Raw genomic sequence first — 21,505 nt, forward strand, 5'->3', positions numbered from 1 at the left:
ATGCGTCTTTAAATCTCGGGTGCAGAAATAAAAATCTTTATATATCGGTATTTCATTTCTATCTTATTTTTGAACGAGTAAACATATTTGTTCATAAGACACGCATAAGGTGTCACAGTTCTCCAATGGACACACTATCTATAGATAATGCATTAGCCTCATTCACACATATGTGCACAGCCGTACAGCATAAATGTTTGCATGTTCTCCCTGTGTTTGCGTGGGTTTCTCCCGGGTACTACAGTTTTCTCCCACGCTCCAAAGACATGCTGGTAGGTTAATTGGCTCCTGCCTAAATCAGCCCTGTACGTATGCATGTGAGATAGAGACCTTAGATTGTAAGCTCCTTGAGGGCAGGGAAGCTTAAGAAAAAACTTAAAAAAAAAATAAAGTTACATAACAAAAAAATAACTTAACAAAAAATACATGGAAGCGCACAACTGTAATGTGGTCAGGTTTCTCACTTACTGACTTTGTGGGAGATGGTGTGCATAGACTCTTCAGAAAACCGGGAGAGGAGCAATATTTCAACCAATCTGCCACTCACAGCAGGATGCTCAGCATCTAATCATTATCTCAGGTAGTTGCGCTCTATGTATTTTTTCTGTTAAAAAAAACGTAAAATATTTTTACAGTTCCCTGCCCCCACATACATGCAAATAAAAACGCAAACATGTATTGAGTGCGCCTACGTGCAAAAATATACAGACATGTTACAGATCACACATAAAAGAAAAAACAGGGGTTTTTCTTAAACATTTTCAGTACTTTTTTCATTATATATTAAAAAATAAAAACGCCCCAGTGGTGATTAAATACCACTAGAGAAAGCTCTATCTGTCCCAAAAACTGGTATGAAATTCATTTCGGTATAGCGTTGCATGACGGAATAAATGTCAAAGTACCGCAGCGCTGAATACTGAAAAATGGCCTGGACAGGAAGGGGGTTTAACATCCCGATCCTCAAGTGGTGAAGGATGCTATTTTACATTGTTACTCTGGTCCACGGATGGTGTTGAGACTTTAGATATTTGGATTTTAACCTTTTGCATTATACTCATGAGATGATTTTTGGTCTGGTGCTTGGTGAGCAAAAGAGAAACAGCCTTGCTTTTGATGCCAAGTTGAATTACTAAGCTCTGTTTTCACAGATATGTCACACAGTACTGTATACGCCTAGAGGATGTGTCAGTATTTTTACCTCTCCGAGTACTGGAAAGCAACCTGACAGAACAAGGATGCGTACTAAGGGCCTCGTAGCAAAGCTCGAGTTGTGTTCACACTCCTTAGATGATGTTTGACTATCCAACCAAGGATTAAAGAAGAAACACTACATTAAAATGCAAACTTTTCTACATTTAAACACAAAAGTTAAAAAAAATGCAATACTATGCGGTCATTGTGACATCTAGTTAAGAATGATTATGGTGAAGACTTAGAAAAAGACAACAAAACTACTGACTATGTTGAGAAGCATTACTGTGTAAAAGAGGACTACTTGAATGATTTTATCAGATCAATACTGTAAAAATATGCAAAAAAAGTCTGTCTAATGATAAAACGTTTGATGTTTTTTAAAGGTTAAATCGTGTGAAAAGCTTAACCAATGTAAACATGAAATTTATCATGTAAATAAGTGGACGCAAGCATAATTTAAAACACACTTTAATCCAGTTTAATAACAAAGTCTAAATTTATTGTAAATGCAGCTGGCATGAATACCGGAAATGGTCTTTAAATCAGCTTCTGCAGTTTTAGGCAAAGTAAAACGGTTTTGCATATGGTGTCAGTCTAACACTATGGACATGCTAGCAGAAGAAGTAATCAAAGGAATGGATCTCATAAATTACTCTTGCCCTCTCATCGTTCAGCTAGCTCATTGGAGTTATTGAGGAAGAAGAAATTCAGCAACATTATTACCTAAAGCCACTTATCAGATGAGTGAGAAACAATTACCATAATTTCAGTGGAAAAGGGGTGTCGGCTGTCTACATAAATATGTATTTCTATATTTAACTTCCATAGGTTCTATCCCACTTATAATAACCATATTGATCTAGAAGTTGTAAACTAACGTATTAAAGATGCCCATTGTAGCATGAACTTAATTTCAATCAGCCCTGTGAATATGTACTTTGAGTCACCATTCTCACAGAGCCTGCCTTCTGAACTATAGCTTAACGTCTGAACAATGTAACATTATGCTGGACGCAATGCATGGTGGGCTATTTAGTCTTGAGAAATCGAGATTGCATCACATGAAGCAGCAAAAAAAGACACAAAGCACACTGGGAATCCAGGAAGTTGATGACAGTGATGGGCAGACAGAAGGCAGCACTCACTACATAAAAAGTTTTTTTTTTTTTTAAGTAAGCTTTGATGGCATTATCAAAAACAACTACAAATGAACAAAAACAATAGTATGTTTTCCTATTACAATGCGGATGTTATAACAGGACGGTATAGCCTGGAACTTTAGAACTTCTTTAACCTCTTGCTGTCCGCCCGTAGTAGAAAAACGGACGGACGGCACTGCTGCATTGGCGAGTTGCCGTCGCCAGACGGCATTTATTTTCTGTTTGTGCGCGCCCCCTAGCAGGCACGCACGGGCAGAAAAGACCCGTATTGCAGCTCTAAGAGTAACATAGGGCATCCAGTACATATGTGGCCTGTAACTGAGATGCAAATTCTGGCTGTTTTGTAGCTGTTAATATTGCAGCAAAAACATTACAGGCCTTAATAACACACTATTAATCCTGAACTCCATGCAAATATTAAAAGCACCAAGGGGGAGCAACTGCTCTTAGGCAATAGCTCCTTTTCAAGACTCTAGCTCCACCTGCTGGCTGAAATCAATTAGCACAGTGGGGGATGTTGGCAATTTGCAGTGAATATCTATTTGCCATGTATATGCCTGATGTACTATGAATCCAGGTTCAGGTGAACCAATTCCCTCCTACTACTCCCTACATGTCCAATTGGTAGGTCAACTTCCTCAATTTATTTTGTGCATCTTTCTCCAAAGCAATTTAATCTGACCGGTACCATCAACCTGGCAAGTTGGATAAGGGAGACATTTATCTGCCTACAGTGGGCGTGGGAACACCTTATCTGCTTCACAAAAAAAGTACTTGTGGCCCCCTGTAAGTAGGATTGCTTTGTTAAATTTAGTGTTGTCAGATTGTAAAATCAGTCTGATGCTGATCTATAGTGTATGCTTATTTGGTTTCCCCTAATTAATCTGCTTTCGTTTGCATCTGTTTACTGCTGGGTGTATCATTGCCATGGAGCAGAGCAACCAATAAGAGATTGTTATGAATATCTGTCTCCCTGGCAAATCTCTAGGAGGTTTATGGCCAGTGGTACAACCTGGGAGAGGACATAAATATTTGGGGTGGACTATGTAAGAGTATTTCTCCCTGGCACCACCTGGAGGGAGGCTGCAATGGACTGTCTGATTTAGCTAGGCCTGAAGCCTAGGGACTAGCCATGTGCTTACACTGAGGCCCGAGTCTGGGGGCCCAGTGGCTACTACTGATACTAAGGATGAAGATGACTGGTGACTTCAGATTCAAGTACTGCACACCCAGGTGCTCTAAAACACAGACTGCCACATTTGGCTTAAAGGGTCCTAGGTCTGTGGAGGCAGCAGTTACTTTGCTCTACCACTTATAGGAGTCTACACCAACCTGGATGTTCCTAGCCCTACACCTATCTCCCTGAACATCTACAATAAAGTTTCCTCAGCATCAGATCTACAGCCTGGATAGGTCAGGTCTTTATAGGTCAGCACAGAAGGGAGGTGAGTGCTATTGGGGCAGCCAGGTTGCTAAAATCCCTAGACAGGCTTCGGGGGTGAGTGCTACATACGCAAAAAGGGTTCCCAGATTACCAGACAGGGAATATGTAAGCCTGATGCAACAAAGTGTTATCTGGATAAAAAGAAGAGGCCCTGAGTAGGTAGCCTGTGCCCCTCATAAGCACTTCAAGACCACCAAGTGCAATGTTACTTTTTTTGCCATCTATGCTGCATTTGCAGCATTTCCATTCACTTCCTGTCAATATGACAGCAAGTGAGCAGAATTCTATTAAAAAAAAAAAAAAAAAAAAAGATTTTCCTTTTCTGTTTAGGTGATGAAAATGTTGCAAAATGTTGGAATTCCCCTCACTTTCAGTCTCATTGATAAGGATCACTAGGACAAATAAAAAGGGAGAATTTGTTTTACCAAGGTTGTGACCCTTATGATTTAGAACAAAAAATAATAAATACAAAGTTCTGGCTTTAGATACACTTTAGATACACTTTAATGCCAAACATAGTTAACACGGCACAATACTACGCTACTACAGCAAAGAATTAGGAAAACATTGCCCACCATTGCACAGCTGGTATTTTACTGACTGTTAAGACTGTCATTATTTCTCCTACAGTGTCTGGAAGGAAGAAATATTCTGGAACTAGTTTCTGAAAACACTCTTATATGGTTACTTTTACGTGTGAATTCAGAGTGGGCAGAGACACCATTATTTTTCTCGCCATCATTATGCTATTATATTTCAACATTGCCAGGCAATTTACATTGTTGACATTATTTAGTTCAGTATTTGTCTGCAGTCTTGGGGCTGCTTGCCTCTAATAACATTAAATGTGGGGTTTTTAAAAATACTAGAATTGCACCCTTACTGCATTAATATAAATAGTGCAATACAACAGACTGAAGCAATCACCTATCCTGCATCTCTAAGCAAAGGGTTTGCTATAGTTGTGGGTGTATTTGCATCCCCTGTGCCTGCAATTACAAAAATCAAACTGCAACAGATATAAATAATTACAATCCAGCCAGGAGAATGTTCTATAATTGTATAGTAATGCTTCTAACTAGCAGAGAGCAGCACTTAGAAGTTTAAAAGAGAACTAGTCAAAAAAAGTCAATCTCTAGTGGACTAATGCCTGCTATATGATCAATACGCAGAGCCGTGCTGTAGCCCGGTAAGATCCAGAGCCAGCTATATTTGCCCACTACTGTATGTCCCTCCAATGAGTGCTGAAGGAATGGAGAGGGGAGGGGGGAATCCCTGCACGGAGCGGTGGCGGACAATGACTACTCTCTGCAGGGAGAAGCCGTGAGCTGAGCGATAAGCGGATTGTGATTGCTCAGTTTTCAAGCTATAGAGGCGGCGTGTGACAGCTACAGGCCGCCACAAACTATACGTTTTTACTCTCCCAATGCTTCTCCTTTAAAGTGTAACTCCAGGCAAGCTGCTTGAGTACACAGAAAAATATATATGTTAAAGTAGTAAACGCTCAAACTTTTTTTTTTATTATAATGCATCCAGCTCAAACAAATATACATTGCCCAGGAAAGTATTTCTGTAAATTTTTGCTCGAGCCTTAGCCTGTTGCTTCTGGGACGGGATCTTTTTGCTGCTGTACCAAGTCCTGCTGATGGGCTTGTTGCTGAGCAAAAGGAGCCTGTTGCTTGGCAGCATTAGATTAAAGCAAAATCCTCCATGATCCAAGCTCATCAATTTGCACAACTCACCAAAACAGCATACAATTATTTTACACGCACAAAGTATTCACGCTGCAGGACAATTCAGTCCTCTGTCAGCAGGTACCTGGTGCTAACCAGTTCACCAGTGGATTTAAAGATGTCACAAACAGTGCACAGTCCCTTAATAATCCACAGGTCAACAACTTCTGCCATAATTGAACTTCTGTTTCTTTTAGCTCAAAACATGCACAGTACAAGATTTCTTATGGTCCAGCCATGTGTTGAGGGAGATTCACATAGCTGACCTCTACATTTACTGGAGGATGGAGGCTCACACATGGGCAGTCCAAATGTCAAAGTACATTTAAGGGCTTCTTGCTCTCTTTGCAGAAAAAACAAACCTTAAAAGTCAACCATTGCAAGGGTTGTCAAAACATAAAATTGTTACATAAATCTTTAGCCTCCTTGCTGTTTGCGCAGTTCCCACTCTCAGCCTGTTTCTAGCCCAGAATAGTTTACACTACTGAGCCTCTTACTACAGGTGTGCCAGGGAGTGTCCATGTCGAGAAAATAATCCACTAATTTTATATATATACTGAATATATATATTATATATATATACACACACACACACACACACACACATATATACATACACACACGCTCATCTGCAGAAATGTTTCTATTCTTGTTTCTTTTGGCCAGATTGCGGCAGTATTAGCGCTGCAGTCAGATTATATTGCTAAAAAGATACATAATTGTATAATTGTAAGGATCCTACACATTTTGGGGGTCCAAAGGGGTACCCTTTGTATCCCTAGGGGTAAACACATATGGCAAATTTTAGGGCTTTTCTTCTGTCTATATTACTGCCCCAGTGACAAGCTTTTCCCTAATGTCTTGTTCTGTTGTCACAGTGAGAGAAAATGAGGGAAATCTCCACAATAGTGACAGACAGACAGAAATACAAACCTGACAAAAGTTTGCCCTCCAAACCGACCCACACCCCAAAAAAGTTTTAATTGTAGTTTTAATTAAACTTCTGTCACTTGAGTATACCATTTGTATCCATAGTTCCAACGCTATAAATATATACTAAAATGTTAGATACCATTTATCTAAAAATAAATGCCTTCCTTTATTGAGCTGGATTTGTAATGATTCCTGGAATACACTCTGTGGTGAAACGTGTTTATTTTTCATCTGGGCAGCATCAGTATTGATCCTTGCCAAGCAAATCCTAGTATTCAAGACAGTCCAGAAATTATATTACAACATGACAACAGTCAGAAAATAAATGTATAAAATGATTCAATCTTTTAATACGGTATAGCAAATGTAAAATAAGCAGCATCACATACTTTCTATCTTGTTCCATTGCTATTTGTATGCACATCATCTTTTGGCAATATTTTATACTGATTTTGATCAAAAGTCGCATTAAAAAAAGTATAAGTGCTCTACAGGCGATACGTATATCACAGAGAGTCATACACTTACAGAAGCTATAGTATTAAACCACAAGACTAGAAATTACTGCCAAAATTAGTGTTGCAATTTATATTAGCTTCCTCTATGTATAATATCAGAATGCAAATGTAAAATAAACTTTAATATAAGTTTATTTTATATTAAAATGCATATATTTTAATATAAGTATAAGGTCATCTGAAATAACAAACTACATTCAGTCTGAAGCATGGAAAATGAAAACGAATTTAAAATAGAGCTAAAGCCTTAACCAAAAAGAATAAATGTTATTCAGTGCACCAGGTAATGTTTATTACTGCCCTCGTTGTCCTTATCCAAGTTTTTTTGTCCAACTTCCTCTGCAGTGGTGACAAAACTTCTGTCAACTTCCCGATTGCCCCACTGCCACAGTTTGCATTGCTGACCTGTACTAACGTAGTGATGTAGTGCTGTGACTTTTTTTTTATATATATACAGATCAACAACATTCATCTCTTCCTTAGCGCTGCCCAGCTCTACCTAAAAGGCCAAGCACAGAGGCTCACTGCTGTATATTTACATATATCATGCCAACACGGGCTTGGGCAAACTTGGTTCACACAAAGACCACGCACAACCCTACTCGTAGGATCATTCCTGTTACCTCCCCTCCCTATCAGCCAGCTCTGTGTGTACTGTGCAATATAGTTAAAAGTGTGATTTTATTACAATGCTGCCTCTCCTAATCTGAATCCTCACATGAAGGTAACTGCAGGAAAACCGATAAAAAAAAAAACAGACCATGGTACTATTTAAAATGGATTTTTTTAAATGGATGCATAAAGGAATAAACGCTATTTTATATCTCCCTACAGATCTCTTGCAATTACGTTAAAACAAATAATAGCGGTGCTCATTTTGCTTTTGATGTTCATGTGGGATATGTTAGGATTCTGATGACAGAAAGTGTCAAGTAATGTGTGGTGTAGTGCAAAATACCAGAGGCACTGGCCTGTAGATGGCTGCACAACATGCTCTATATTGCTATAAATTAAGCCTGTCAGCAGCCCGAGTTATGTTTTTATTGTTACTTCAATATCCTGGAGCTGAAGACAAAGGAAAACGCAAGAATTACAGTAGGTCAGCAAATCTGATTTTCCTGGTTACTAAAGCTGTCAGACTTTTACTAAAATAGCAAGCTCCATTTGGTACATGGTGCATTTCATGAAAAACAGTGTATAGCAAAGTAGCAAAATCACGAATATTCCCCAGAAGTGTAGAACAAATTAATCATAAAAATTGAATGTATTTCTATATATTAAAACATTGCATAACATACATACAAACATGACAACACATATAATTGACTGCTCACGGCTAATTAGTAGAAAAATACATGTGGATATAAATATGCGTATATAAATATTGTAAGGTTCGCCCTGGAATGCTATTTGTATCTGTGCACCGTGGTATCGGATATCAGGAGGGTATCTGAGTTGGGAAGTTTAAACATTGGAGAAAGAGGAGTATCAGTCTCTCGAAATCAAAAACGGAGAATAAGCATACACGTGTATGGAAAAAGTGAAAAAGATATTGAAGAAATATATGTGGAAAAATATATATTTATAAAGTCAAAAAGAGAGGCTTCACTTGAATGATAAAATATTGCACTCACTGTATTTTCCACTCGTGGATCTGGATCAGGAGACCTGAATGATTTTTTCATGAGTATATGTAAACCCAGCTGTAGATATAAGATGCTTCAGGGGATATTTAGCCTTATCTCGGCTTTATTTTTCGCTGTTCCGCTGTTGAAACATAGCCATCACTGAACGTTCGGTGTGGGCTGTAGAGTGGCTGTGTCCAGGGCAGAAGAAAAAGGAAGAAATATTCCTGGCTGGAGCAAGGGTACATATCCTCCAATATTATCCTTAGTTGTTAATCGGTCATATCAATGAATCTGAAGACCTAGATGCTATCACCAACAGTATGCCGTGGACCCGCTATAAATGCACAGGGTTCAGGAGACAGAATAGCTATATCTCGGCTTTTCTTATCCGCTGTGGATATATTTGCCTTTACTGAACATATGCTCCCGTATATTTTATATTAATAGCTGTGTCCAGATCGAAGGGGAGTCTCCTTAATATAGGACAATGGTATCTCGATATTGTTCTTTTTTCTAAGATCCATAGATGGTTCAAAAGGTAGTCCATCTCCAGATTGGAATTTTACAGGTCTCCAATTGTGTGTGTTAGGTAAAGTAGCATTACAGATCAAACTGAGCAAAAGAACAGGGCGGCCTAGGCCCAGGCAGTCAACCACAAAAACCTAGCCCATGCCTAAGACGCGTTTCACCCCCCTCCCCCCCCACCGGGGCTTCGCCAGACAGGGCCCCTCCTGAACCTTGTGCATTTACAGCGGGTCCACGACATACTGTTGGTGATATCATCTCGGTCTTCAGATTCATTTATATGACCGATTAACAACTAAGGATAATATTGGAGGATATGTACCCTTGATCCAGCCAGGAATATTTCCTCCTTTTTCTTCTGCCCTGGACACAGCCACTCTACAGCCCAGACCGAACGTTCAGTGATGGCTATTTTTCAACAGCGGAAAATAAAGCCGAGATAAGGCTAAATACCTCCTGAACCATCTTATATCTACAGCTGGGTTACATATACTCATGGTAACCATCGTCCCGATCTCCTGATCCACAAGTGGAAAATACAGTGAGTGCAATATTTTTTCATTCAAATGAAGCTTCTCTTTTAGACTTTCTATTTTTTCATATATATATATTTTTCCAATATCCTTTTCACTTTTTCCATACACGTGTATGCTTATTCTCCGTTTTTTATTTTTGGGAGATTGATACTCCTTTCTCCAATGTTTAAGCTTCCCAACTCACGGATACCCTCCTGATATCCGATACCACGGTGCACAGATACAAATAGCATTCCAGGGCGAACCTTACAATATTTATATATGCATATTTATATCCACATGTATTTTTCTACTAGTTAGCCGTGAGCAGTCAATTATATGTGTTTTCATGTTTGTATGTTCTTTGCTACGTATGCAATGTTAAAATATATAGAAATAAATTCAATTTTTATGATTAATTTGTTCTACGCTTTTTAACCATGGTGGGATCCCCTTCTGGGGAATATTCGTGATTTTGCTATTAATTACACGAGGGGACCCACCGTGTGAATTGAGTGTTTTTTTTGTAACCGATTATATACATTGAATACCTTCTTTCCCCATTTATATAGTATAGCAAAGTAGATTACAAAATTGAAAGCAAAAAAAAAAAAAAAACTTTGCTGGATTTAAATGCAAAGTATGGATTACAGATTTTATGCAGTGCTTCTATCTTACACAGCACTGTATGAAGGACATTCTTGGCTGGTGAGAATTTGTTGTCCTTACCACAATTACATGTCACGTGCATAAACACACACACACACACACACACACACACACACACACACTATATATGCTCCAGTATATACCAAGAGATAAGCCAGTTAACCTGATGGTATTTTGCATGTAATACTTCATGTCCTAGGGTGACCAAGCTCACCAATCATACTTTATGGGGGAGCAGTGTTGTAACCCTAGGACTGGATGTTAGGACTACAGAACACTTTGCCCCTCTACTTATCGCCATATCATAGTGGCATGGCATTCTGCAGTTCACAGAGGTGACCTGGGCAGGAATAATACTGCTTAAGATAACGCTGCACATCGCACTGGTTTTCTGTCAAGAAGTATTTTGTGCACTAATCAATAATATATATTTACCAGACCAAAAGGGAGCAAGTAAGTGAAGTTCATGGTTAGAGTTTACATACTCTTTAAACAGGGGCATCCCCATAATAAGGCAGCCTGAGGCAGTAGCCTCAGGTGACATCTCATTGGGGGGGTGGCAGCAGCGTTTCTCCTCCTCTGGCCGCCCGTTATCTTCTGTGCTGCCCCATTCCTCCTGCTTTTCTGCCAGTGTTTTATCACCGGCGACAAGTCTCCAATCAGCGGCTGGAAACAATAGCCATTTTAAAATGCAATAGCCAATAGCAGGCTGGCTATTCTACCTGGCCACTGCCTGCTGTCACTCAGCAGATGAGGACCTGATAGAGAACATCCTCCTTCAGTTCCCTCCTCTGATGATTGACAGCAGGCAGTGGGCGGGTGCAATAGCCAGCTTGCTATTGCAATTTAAAATAGCCAATAACAGCCTGGCTAGTGCTCCAAGCCACTGCCTGATGTTTTGACATTCAGCTGCCTCAGCAGTTGAATACAATGTCAAAACAGCAAAGTGGAAAGGCGACACCCCCTAATGTCACCTTAAAGAGAACCTGTCACCTGCAATTTGCCTTCACATAGGGGGCTTGGGAGACCCCCCCATGTGATAGCAATGAAGTTAAAAAAAGTAAAAAATAAGTTAAATAAAATAAAAAAATTATCCAGGGATATATAATAAAAAGGGTTTGGAAATGCTAGAGAATTGCTTTTATAATGCATTACACTAAAAATAAACCGACTTGATTTTTATCATCTAAAATGAATCTGATGACTAAAATGCAACTAAAAATAAAAATAAATTTTCATCAAAAGACGAAGACTAAATATGATGACAAAATTAACACTGCAATGGACAAACAACATGCTGAACTGTATAGAGAGCAATGAATGTTCTATGAGTAAGTATTGTTTTTGTACTTTTTTGATGTATGAGTTTTTACAGCACAATGTATAGTTCATATATGGCAGCGAAGGCTACTAAGGGAGTAATCATGTATCTGTGAACATTGTTTTTAATTGTGTATGTTTATTTTATGCAATAAATTAGGTCTGTATTTTACAACAAATACTAAGTCTGCCGCCTCTGAAAGCCCCTAGTATTACATTATTTTGGATTCTATATCTGTCATATATGCATCTAGAAATGCACACCTTACACCAGGGCTCAAAATTTCCACTCGCCCGCTCGCATTTGGCGAGTGGAAATAAAACAATTCTTGTATTAATTCAGTCATATAGTTACAAGAACCACATATGTATCTTTGATCTAATGCTTCTATTGAATGCAATGAAAAAAGCACTTAACAAGCATTTGCTTTCTTAATCACTGAGGTCTTGGTATTACAAAAACCAATAAAAAGCCAGCAATGCCCAGCAGAAGACCTTCACACCTCAGAAACTAGTCATAGTAACTGTAATCTTGTACCTGGATGGGGCTCCTACCTTAGAACACCCCGTAGTGCCAAGAAAACTGCCATAGAACATTTGTGGTTTAAAAATTAACCTGAAATACTTACTTTTCCTGGACAATATGCCAATCCGGCTCATTCTGTGCAGGCCACATGCCTCGACACTTATCCCGCCTGAAGGATCAGGGCCCAGCAACCAAGTACCTATGCTTTTACACTCAAGGCAGCATGGATCAACATATTCTCCAACGGAATATTAGTCTTTTATTGAAATACTTTAATAACATTGTTTTTTGCCAACATTTAAGTACAGATCCACTTTAAAGTTGTATTAAATGTTCACATTTGTTTCCAATAATGAATTCAGAGCAAACAATTCAGCAATGTATTTCTATAGATTTATGCCCAGGCTCTTCCAGTCATCATGTTTCTTTCAGTTCCACTTCCCTGAACTTCCTGTTCAGTACAAGATCACAAGGGAAAGAGCAGACTCCAGCAGCTGTCTATCTATTAGCTTAGAGAAGGGAGGAGGAGGAGAGGGCAGCAGGGGAGTGGTTTGCCTTGCTGTGTTTGTGGAGACACACACAGCTTACTAGCACACACACAAGAGTGGCTCCATAGCACACTGCAATCTAAAGGAGACACCCTAAAACAGAAAGTCATGACCAGTACTCAGGAGGCCAACAGATTCTGCAAAAAGCTAAAACATTAAAACGTGAAGGAGCAGCATTTGTTTTAAGTGATTCCATCTGCATTTGAAATCGCTTAGAAACTTTTCACAATAACACCACTTTAAGGGTCAGCTCTCAATAGGAAAGCTTTTATTCAAAATCACTGCAATTTGGCCTCAATAATGAAGTACCTTTGTTTCTAAAGAATAAAAAAAAGAAAAAAAAAACTCAGCTCTTTTTCTGTTAAATAGGCAGTTTTTGTTTCAGCCCCAGGTGTACTAAAATCCATAATAGCTTCCTTTCCTGTATTTCTAGAAAACCCTGCAAACAGTCTATTCTATTTATGTAGCTTTTCAACTTTGAGGCTTTATTTTTTTTATTATTTCTTTGTATTCAATAAATCATTTAACTCGCCAGCCTGCAGTTATTGATCTAAAGTTACTCAACTAGCTTAAGTATTAACTTTCTACGCGTTACAGTCTCGGGGAAAGTCTTCACATACAAATAAAATATCACAATATTTCCTCAATGAAAGCTACAACTCCCATGTGAAATTGAATTTATGGTGCAGATCCTCCCATCTATGTTGTATTTCGAAGTACAAGCAATTGGGCATGAGTTTATATCATTGGATCTCAACAGAACTAATGAAAGCTCTTGACCCAGCAACTACATAGCAGACATGGAAGGTGACATTGATAGACTTTACGGCACTTATCACAACCTTGCAAGAGAATTGAAGAAATTTACAACTGAGGAGACCACATAAACAAGACTTACTGGCATAGACATCAGCTTATTAAACACTAGACGGTAATGACTGGTTCCAATCTGAGCAGAACTACTGAAGGACACACTCCTTCCACAAATGACGAACAGTAAAGTCTCTGTCTTGCATTACAGTTTTCAAAGCTTTGGAAAATGTGTCTAGAGATAAATCTACTGCTTACATTGGCAGAGAGGGAGTCTGTACAGTTGGGACATCTACAGCCTTAACTGCCCCAATACACTTCAGTCTGACAGCATTCTCTCTACTCTTGCAGTCTAGCAATAATGGGGAACCTTTGAGGCCTGTATGTGAACCTTGACCCAACTCCTGCCATCATCTGTCATAACATTTATGTACATTTACCTGCAGACAACGCTACACATTACAACTCCTTACCCCTGAGTAGACACTGCAAAACAAATGTTCCTTTCTGGAACACTTTTGCAATTATGTTATGAAAAACATAAGGCGGAATCCCTAACATCTGCATAACTTCTATAGGGCTTGCTACTTCCAGACAATTAAAATGAACGAAAATGTAACATGTACAGTTAATGTAATGCTTCTTTCGTTCCTTTTTTGAATGTTGTTGTAATTTGCTGTTATTAAATGTAGTATCATGGCTCTTAAAAAAAGGGATAACTTTAACTGCAAAGTTTAATAAAATAAGCATTTCTCAGCACTGTTACCTATCATAGTATTGGCCCAAGTGCAATAAAATAATTGCTTATGCAATACAGCTGCAAATGGTCACCAAACATTAAAGTGAAAGCTGACAACACTATCCTGTTTACATGACACATGACACACTTTGTGGCTTTTAAGAGATCAGCAATAACACGAACCCAGCCTTAGCATATATGATGCTATATGAAGGTGCATTGGTGCTGTTAGTGTACAATCAGGCATGTCTGATAAGGGAGCACAGTAGCCCTTAAAATTTCAGTTTGCTATACCTTAGTCTAGTTGCTACGAGTTACTACACATGGGATTTGACCCAGGCTATTTGGCTTACCGAATAAACCTTTCTTCTAAAGAAATATTTTCTGCCATGTTTCAAAGAGGAAACATGCTTTACTGGGCTCAAACTGTAGCCCACTGACATCCAGGTAATTGATCTAAGTACAAACAGGGCAGCTTACACAATGGGTCATCTGATCTCTCATCAATTACTGTCTGGATTCCGTTAAGGCCTTCCTTGTAAATACTCAACTAAATGAACATGTCATTAATTGCGTTTGCTGAAAAACATGCGAGTAGTTTTCTATTAGAATTAATGACTGATTTACATAACAGTGAAAGTCTAGTCACCCAAAATGATTTTGACCCATTTTGTTAAATCAGTGCCATTATGCTCATCTCCAATAATAATTGCCACTGAATTAATACAGCAAACTGATTGGCTACAGGTTCTTTTTATTTAGAAAGAAGCAATTCTAAAATACCAGAGAAAAAAGTAAATATATAAAAAGGTTTTCTGAGAGCTTTCTGAGTTCACTTGCTGTTCAAAAAATGATTGAAGCCAGAGAGGCAGCAATAGTCAGAGACCTCGCATTTTCAGAAGAGGTCAGTAATGGCAGTCACTGAGAGGCAGAGGCAGTCACTGTTCTGGAATTCAGATAGCTGCAGTTACCAGTGGTTGCCTGAATACAATAACAGCAGTCGAGATTTTCTCCTTCCATGCTGTAGAGCATGGATGGGGGAAAGGGTAATTTCTCTTATTCAGTCTTTGGGGCTGAAAGAGAGAAATATACACGTGCATGACTGGCTTAATATCTTTAAGCTTATGTTAAATCTTAATATCTAAAGAAAGCCAAATTCAAAATGTCAAATTAGGAAGCAGACAAAAAACAAAAAACAAAACACTACTCACATGATATGATGCGGTGTCTGCTACAGATGGACTGAGAGCCTCCTGCCGTAGGGAATCCATCTGTGCTCCAGGAAGCAGGGCATAATCACTTGGACTTGTGTTTTTCTCACCTTTCTTCTTAGATTTCTTCCCAGTGTCTTTTTTGGTATTTCTCTGCATCATGAATTCTTCCTGAATGATTTTGTCATTGCTCATATATCGGAGGAGTGAACTTTCTGAGCAGAAAAGAAAGTAATGGTCAAATTATTCTGGCAAAACCAATAAAAAAGCCAACTAGAGTAATAATTTTCATCTAATACGGTACAGAGAAAAATTGCATTTATACACAACTAAAGGTATATTGGAGTGACTATTTTACCCTGTGAGGTACCATGTTCAAAAAAAGCATTTGAGATTTTTAATTATTGGTTTCTTTTACTTTCCTTAGTAGGCAAATATATACATATTTAGCTACAGAAGATTACACTATTTAAGTCGGAAACCAAAATGTGCAGCCCTGGAGGCAATCTGAAGTACCAACAAAATTTGAAGCATTGCTCATTCAAAAAGTACATATGTCTTGCATAACATATGCAAGACATATGTACTTTTTGAATGAGTACTGTGACTTTCTTAGGTTACGAATATGTAGTAATTTCATCTGTGGGCTTTAGGCTATTTTTTTCAGTCCTAGCAATAAAGCGGTGTCCATCGCCCAACGCAGAGCTCCAAAAATGAATGGTGTTAATAACTTGGAAAAGCTACCTTACTGGATTACACTGCAGAAAATATAGTTGTTTTGTGGAGTTTCTTCTTCTGTTGCTGGACAGCGATGCATATATAGTTGCCACCAACCTGGTCCCTACTGGGGTAAATCAAGTCAGTTCAAAGCGGTAATCCTCCACTTGGCTGTTTTATTCTTCACGTATGATGTCTGCAAATGCTTGTGCGTCTCTAAGATAAAATCAGACTTTGAAGAGAGATGCAGGTCACAAGCAGAGATACCACGATGGCTAAGCCTATCTAAGCACTATGGGGAGCTCTAACTGCTGATCACAGGTACAGTCTTTCTTTGCATATCAATGTTGAAGCAAATACTGCCTGAAGCATGCACATGAAAATAAAAGGTTAATGGAACACAGGGTTAGCATTTTTAAAATGTGTGACTGACTTTCAAGGCATGGTCTCAAGTTAACATTAAGATAAAAGTAAAAACAAGTAATTCATGTGCATTATTGCCAGTGAGACCAAAAATAAAGTTTGAAAGTGGAAATATGGCTTTCCAAATGTCAGGAAGCCAAAAGTCCTTCAACTTCATGGCTCTAGCCAATACCATTTATACTAGTGGTTTTTATTTTACATGCGGCGTAGATTAATAATGTGAAACAATATTGTGCCGAGCGAATAATCATACATATCTAATAAATTGAAACATATATAAGTGAGTCACATATATGAGCCTTCAAACAAATGAGGCATATAAAATATCTACACAAAGACAAAAAAGCAATATAGACAATAAAAAGTCTCAAAGAAAAAACAAAAGCAAACAATGGTGATTGTGCAAAAAAATCCTTCAGATGATTCGCAGCCAATCTGCATATAACTCTCAGGTAAGGATAATCACACAATGCAGGCAGACCTTCACCTCCACCCAGTGAGTGATAACAAGTGAGTGCTCACCTGGGGAGGTAGACCTACAGAGCTAGGTCAAATGCGCTTTTTCCCTTCTTAATGGATCTGATGAAGTCACGTGTTTTGACGTAAAGTACGTAGGGCAGAGCTTCTGATGTCACTGCACTGAGCTGAGCCGGACGAACAGGTTTTTTTATCGCTTTGCTGCCATTTGCCCTGCTGGTCTGATCCAGCAATACCCAATGCCTGTACTGTTTATATCATTGTGAGTACGCATTTTTTATTTAATAAATTGCATTTTATTGGACGTTACGCACTATGTCCTGGTCCTTTTTCTCTTTCCACCTGGATTTATACTGGTACCTGTGATCTGAGGAGACCGTATGGCCTTTTCTGTGCATGGGCTTCCCTCCCCCATTAACAAGGGAAAAAGCGCATTTGACCTAGCTCTATAGGTCTACCTCCCCAGGTGAGCACTCACTTGTTGTCATCACTCACTGGGTGGAGGTGAAGGTCTGCCTGCATTGTGTGATTATCCTTACCCGAGAGTTATATGCAGATTGGCTGCGAATCATCTGAAGGATTTTTTTGCACAATCGCCATTGTTTGCTTTTGTTTTTTCTTTGAGACTTTTTATTGTCTATATTGCTTTTTTGTCTTTGTGTAGATATTTTATATGCCTCATTTGTTTGAAGGCTCATATATGTGACTCACTTATATATGTTTCAATTTATTAGATATGTATGATTATTAGCTCGGCACAATATTGTTTCACGTTTTTTAGATATTTAGTTATATCCTTAGTGCTTGGTATTTCCACATTACACTTACTGGCGCTGATCACCTTTATTGTTTATTTGTAGATTAATAATGACTGTTATAGGAGGCCAGAGAGTTGAAATAGTAGATGAGCTAAGTTATGAAACTCTGGTATAATGGTATAATGGAATCAATAAAACTATACATAAGTCCACATCACCAGGGCCGGATTTACTATCCCTGCCGCCCCGAGGCCAGGTTCCGCAATACGCCCCCGCCAACCCCCCTTCCCATCCCATCAATGGAGAATGGCAACCGGATGGCAGGGTGGCAGGGTAGTTTAATTTCTTTACTGTTTCTCTATTTTCTTAACTTTATCACTTTTTATTTTTTCATTTATTTTAATTTTTACTTATTTAGTTTTTTTTATCAATTTGTTTTTTTTTAGATTTGTATTTATCTTATTTACTTTTTTATAATGTTTTTATCTTATTGTTTATTTTTTATAATTATTTTCTTTTTTTTTAGTCACCTTTTTATTTTTTTATTTCATATTTATTTTTTCATTTTTATTTATTTATTTATTTTTAAAATCAATTTAATTTTTTTTCCACCTCGCTTTATAGCTATCACACAGTAGAAAACAATCCCCTGTGTGATAGCAATTGGAGGTGACCGATTCTCTTTATTGACCCTGCCACCTCCAATACAGGAGTTCTAGCACAGCACTGTGCTAGAATTCCTGTGACAGGTGAGAGAGGAAGAGCACAGCTCTCCCCTCTCACTGTCTACACGGTGCTGCAGGGTTACTTTTAACCCTACCGCTCTGCTCACTGCAGTGAGGAGAGACTCGACGGCGGAGGATGGAGCCAGCGAGGAGAGAGGTAAGTGCAGGGGGAGGGGAGGACGAACCGGCTGGCCGCAGACTTTTTACATGCGATCTCGGTGATCGCCGAGATCACATGTAAACTAACAATCGGCTGCCTCAGTCTACAGTTGGTCCTGCTTGTGCAAACGGCCGGAACTTCCCCACAAGGACACCACTGCCGCCCCTCTGCGCTCCCTGCCGCCCTGAGGCCGGGCCTCGGTGGCCTTGTGGGGAATCCGGGCCTGCACATCACCAGCCTGAAATAAATACAAGAAGTTCAAATTAAGGGTGTAGCAATGGGAGCCAAATTTGCTCCAAGTTTGGCAAATGTTTTTATGGCTAAATGGGAGGCGGAAGTAATTATTAATCAAAAATGTAAAGAGTTAATATGGAAAAGATTTATTGATGATGGACTAATTGTTTGGAAAGGACCAATGAGCCTATTGGTGAACTTCTTGGATGCATTGGACAATAATGAGTATGGAATTAGATTTACCCATAAGATAGTATAGATTTACCCAAGATAGTATAACTTTACAAGAGGATCTGGATAAAATAGGGGAGTGGGCAACTTTATGGCAGATGCAGTTTAATGTTGATAAATGCAAAGTTATGCACTTCGGGACAAAAAACACGCAAATGGGTTACACAATAATGGGTATGCCGCTAGGGAAGTCTGAAATGGAGAAAGATTTGGGGGTCACTGTAGACCATAAACTCAATAATAGATTACAATGCCAGGTTGCGGTAAGCAAAGCTAGTAGAGTTCTGTCCTGCATCAAGAAGGGAATGTCTTGCAGGGATAAGTCTATAATATTGCCACTCTACACATCACTGGTTCGGCCTCACCTGGAGTATGCGGTGCAGTTTTGGGCACCGGTACACAGAGGGGATGTCCTTGAACTGGAGAAAGTCCAGCGAAGGGCGACCAAACTCATCAAAGGGATGGAGGACCAGAGCTATGAGACACGGTTACTAAATTTAAATATGTTCACGCTGGAACTAAGGAGATTAAGGGGGGACATGATTTTCACATACAAAATGTTCCATAGTCATAGCAACATTAGCAATAAACTCTTCACGATAAATTCCGTAACAAAGACTAGAGGACACCACCTAAAACTGGTAGAAAAAAAATTCAAACACAAGGGGCGTAGGGGATTCTTCTCAGTTCGCGCGGTTAGGGTCTGGAACTCACTGCCGCAAGCAGTGATTTCAGCTAATAGTCTGGAATCATTCAAGAGGCTTTTGGACGATTTCCTGAGAAACGGTAATATACAGGGGTACAAGTACTCCTAAAAACGAGATGACGCGAGGATCTTTACACCCACACACACACACAATGGGTTGGACTTGATGGACATATGTCTTTATTCAACCTCAAATACTATGTAACTATGTAACTATGTAGTATAGGGGTCAAAGAAGCTCAATTTTTAGATTTACATATTTTCCATCAATGGAGGAAACATTTGTACCAAAACCTTTTTTTAAACTACAGATAGAAATGGGTATATTCCTATCCATAGCTGTCATCATCCAAAATGGATTAGTAATGTCCCAAAAGGACAATTAGTTTGCATCAGACGTAACTGTACCTTACTATGTGATTATGAGGAACAATCAAAAAACACCTTAAAACGTTTCCAAGAAAAAGGATATAGAAAAGAATATACAGAAGACATACAGGGGAAGATAGTCCAATTGGATAGAAGTGAACTGCTGAAGAATAAGTCGACTAAGAATGAGGCAATACCTTTATGCTTTATTACTGATTATACAACAAAGTACAGAAATCTGGAGAAAATTCTTTGGAGACACTGCAATATCCTAAAACATGACAGAATATTGGGACCCATTATTCCTGAGAAACCGAAGATGATCTATAAAAAGGGCCACTACATTAAGAGATAAGATTGCCCATGTGGCCTCCAATATGTAGGTATAACTACTAGGCAGATAACAGTAAGGATTAATGAACATATAAATAATATCAAAAAGGGTTTTGACAAGGGCTTTCTAAACCCTTTCTATTATTCCATGGAACCCCCCCCCCCTCCCCCTGGGGCTCAAACTAACAGGGATTGACAAAATCCATAAACATTGGAGGGGTTCTAACCTCAAGAGACAGATCTCTCAGAATGAGACTGAGTGGATTCACTACCTGGGTTCACTGCATCCAGGAGGATTAAACATAGAATTAGATTTGAAGTGTTTTCTTACTAATGATTAGCATTATTATCAATGTATATAATACTCTTTAGTTTTTATTGGTATTTGTGGGTTGACAAAATTAATGTATTTGCTAATAAGTTAATGTACTTATTACTGGGACTCTTGGGTAAAAATATTTGCATACAAAGGGGTGTTGGTTTTAATTTCATGTCTTTATGACATAATTGGATACTATGTTAATTGAGTCTTAATTTATTCATGGTGAGATGTATAAATTGGATCCCCCTAACTCTGCACGTAGGAAGTGGTGCGTGCTGTGTTCCTTTCGTCTGAGGCTAGTTTTATGGTGGACGCTCGATCAGCCTGCTGATGATTTTATACTTATTTGTAAGTTACTACATTTTAATAAATATTTTATCTTGATATACTACACTATTGTATCCCTTTTCCCTTTGTGGGGTGGATCGTTTTATCGAGTGGGGGAGCTCCTTGGATTTTGTTTGGTGTTTGAGGGGAGAGATGATTACCGACATCTAAAGTGACAGCTGGAGGATCGGTATTGAAGGAGAGCACGCTCACAAATGCGCAGTATGACCATTTGAATGCATGGTCA

The 21,505-nt window shown here is 38.8% G+C and overlaps 1 protein-coding gene across 9 annotated transcripts in view; it reads right to left on the minus strand.

Moving 5' to 3' along the window:
- Window positions 1-21,505, minus strand: part of CNKSR2 (connector enhancer of kinase suppressor of Ras 2) — a 284,331-nt gene that overhangs the window by 96,148 nt on the left and 166,678 nt on the right. For all 9 annotated transcript variants that reach the window (XM_018562440.1, XM_018562438.1, XM_018562437.1 and 6 more), the window contains one exon: window positions 15,477-15,691. In XM_018562440.1, coding sequence (XP_018417942.1) covers window positions 15,477-15,691 — 215 coding nt within the window. The remainder of the gene's footprint in view (window positions 1-15,476; window positions 15,692-21,505) is intronic.

Source organism: Nanorana parkeri, unplaced genomic scaffold, assembly GCF_000935625.1.
Source record: "Nanorana parkeri isolate BGI_ZX_2015 unplaced genomic scaffold, ASM93562v1 scaffold577, whole genome shotgun sequence".
NCBI classification, from domain to species: Eukaryota; Metazoa; Chordata; class Amphibia; order Anura; family Dicroglossidae; genus Nanorana; species Nanorana parkeri.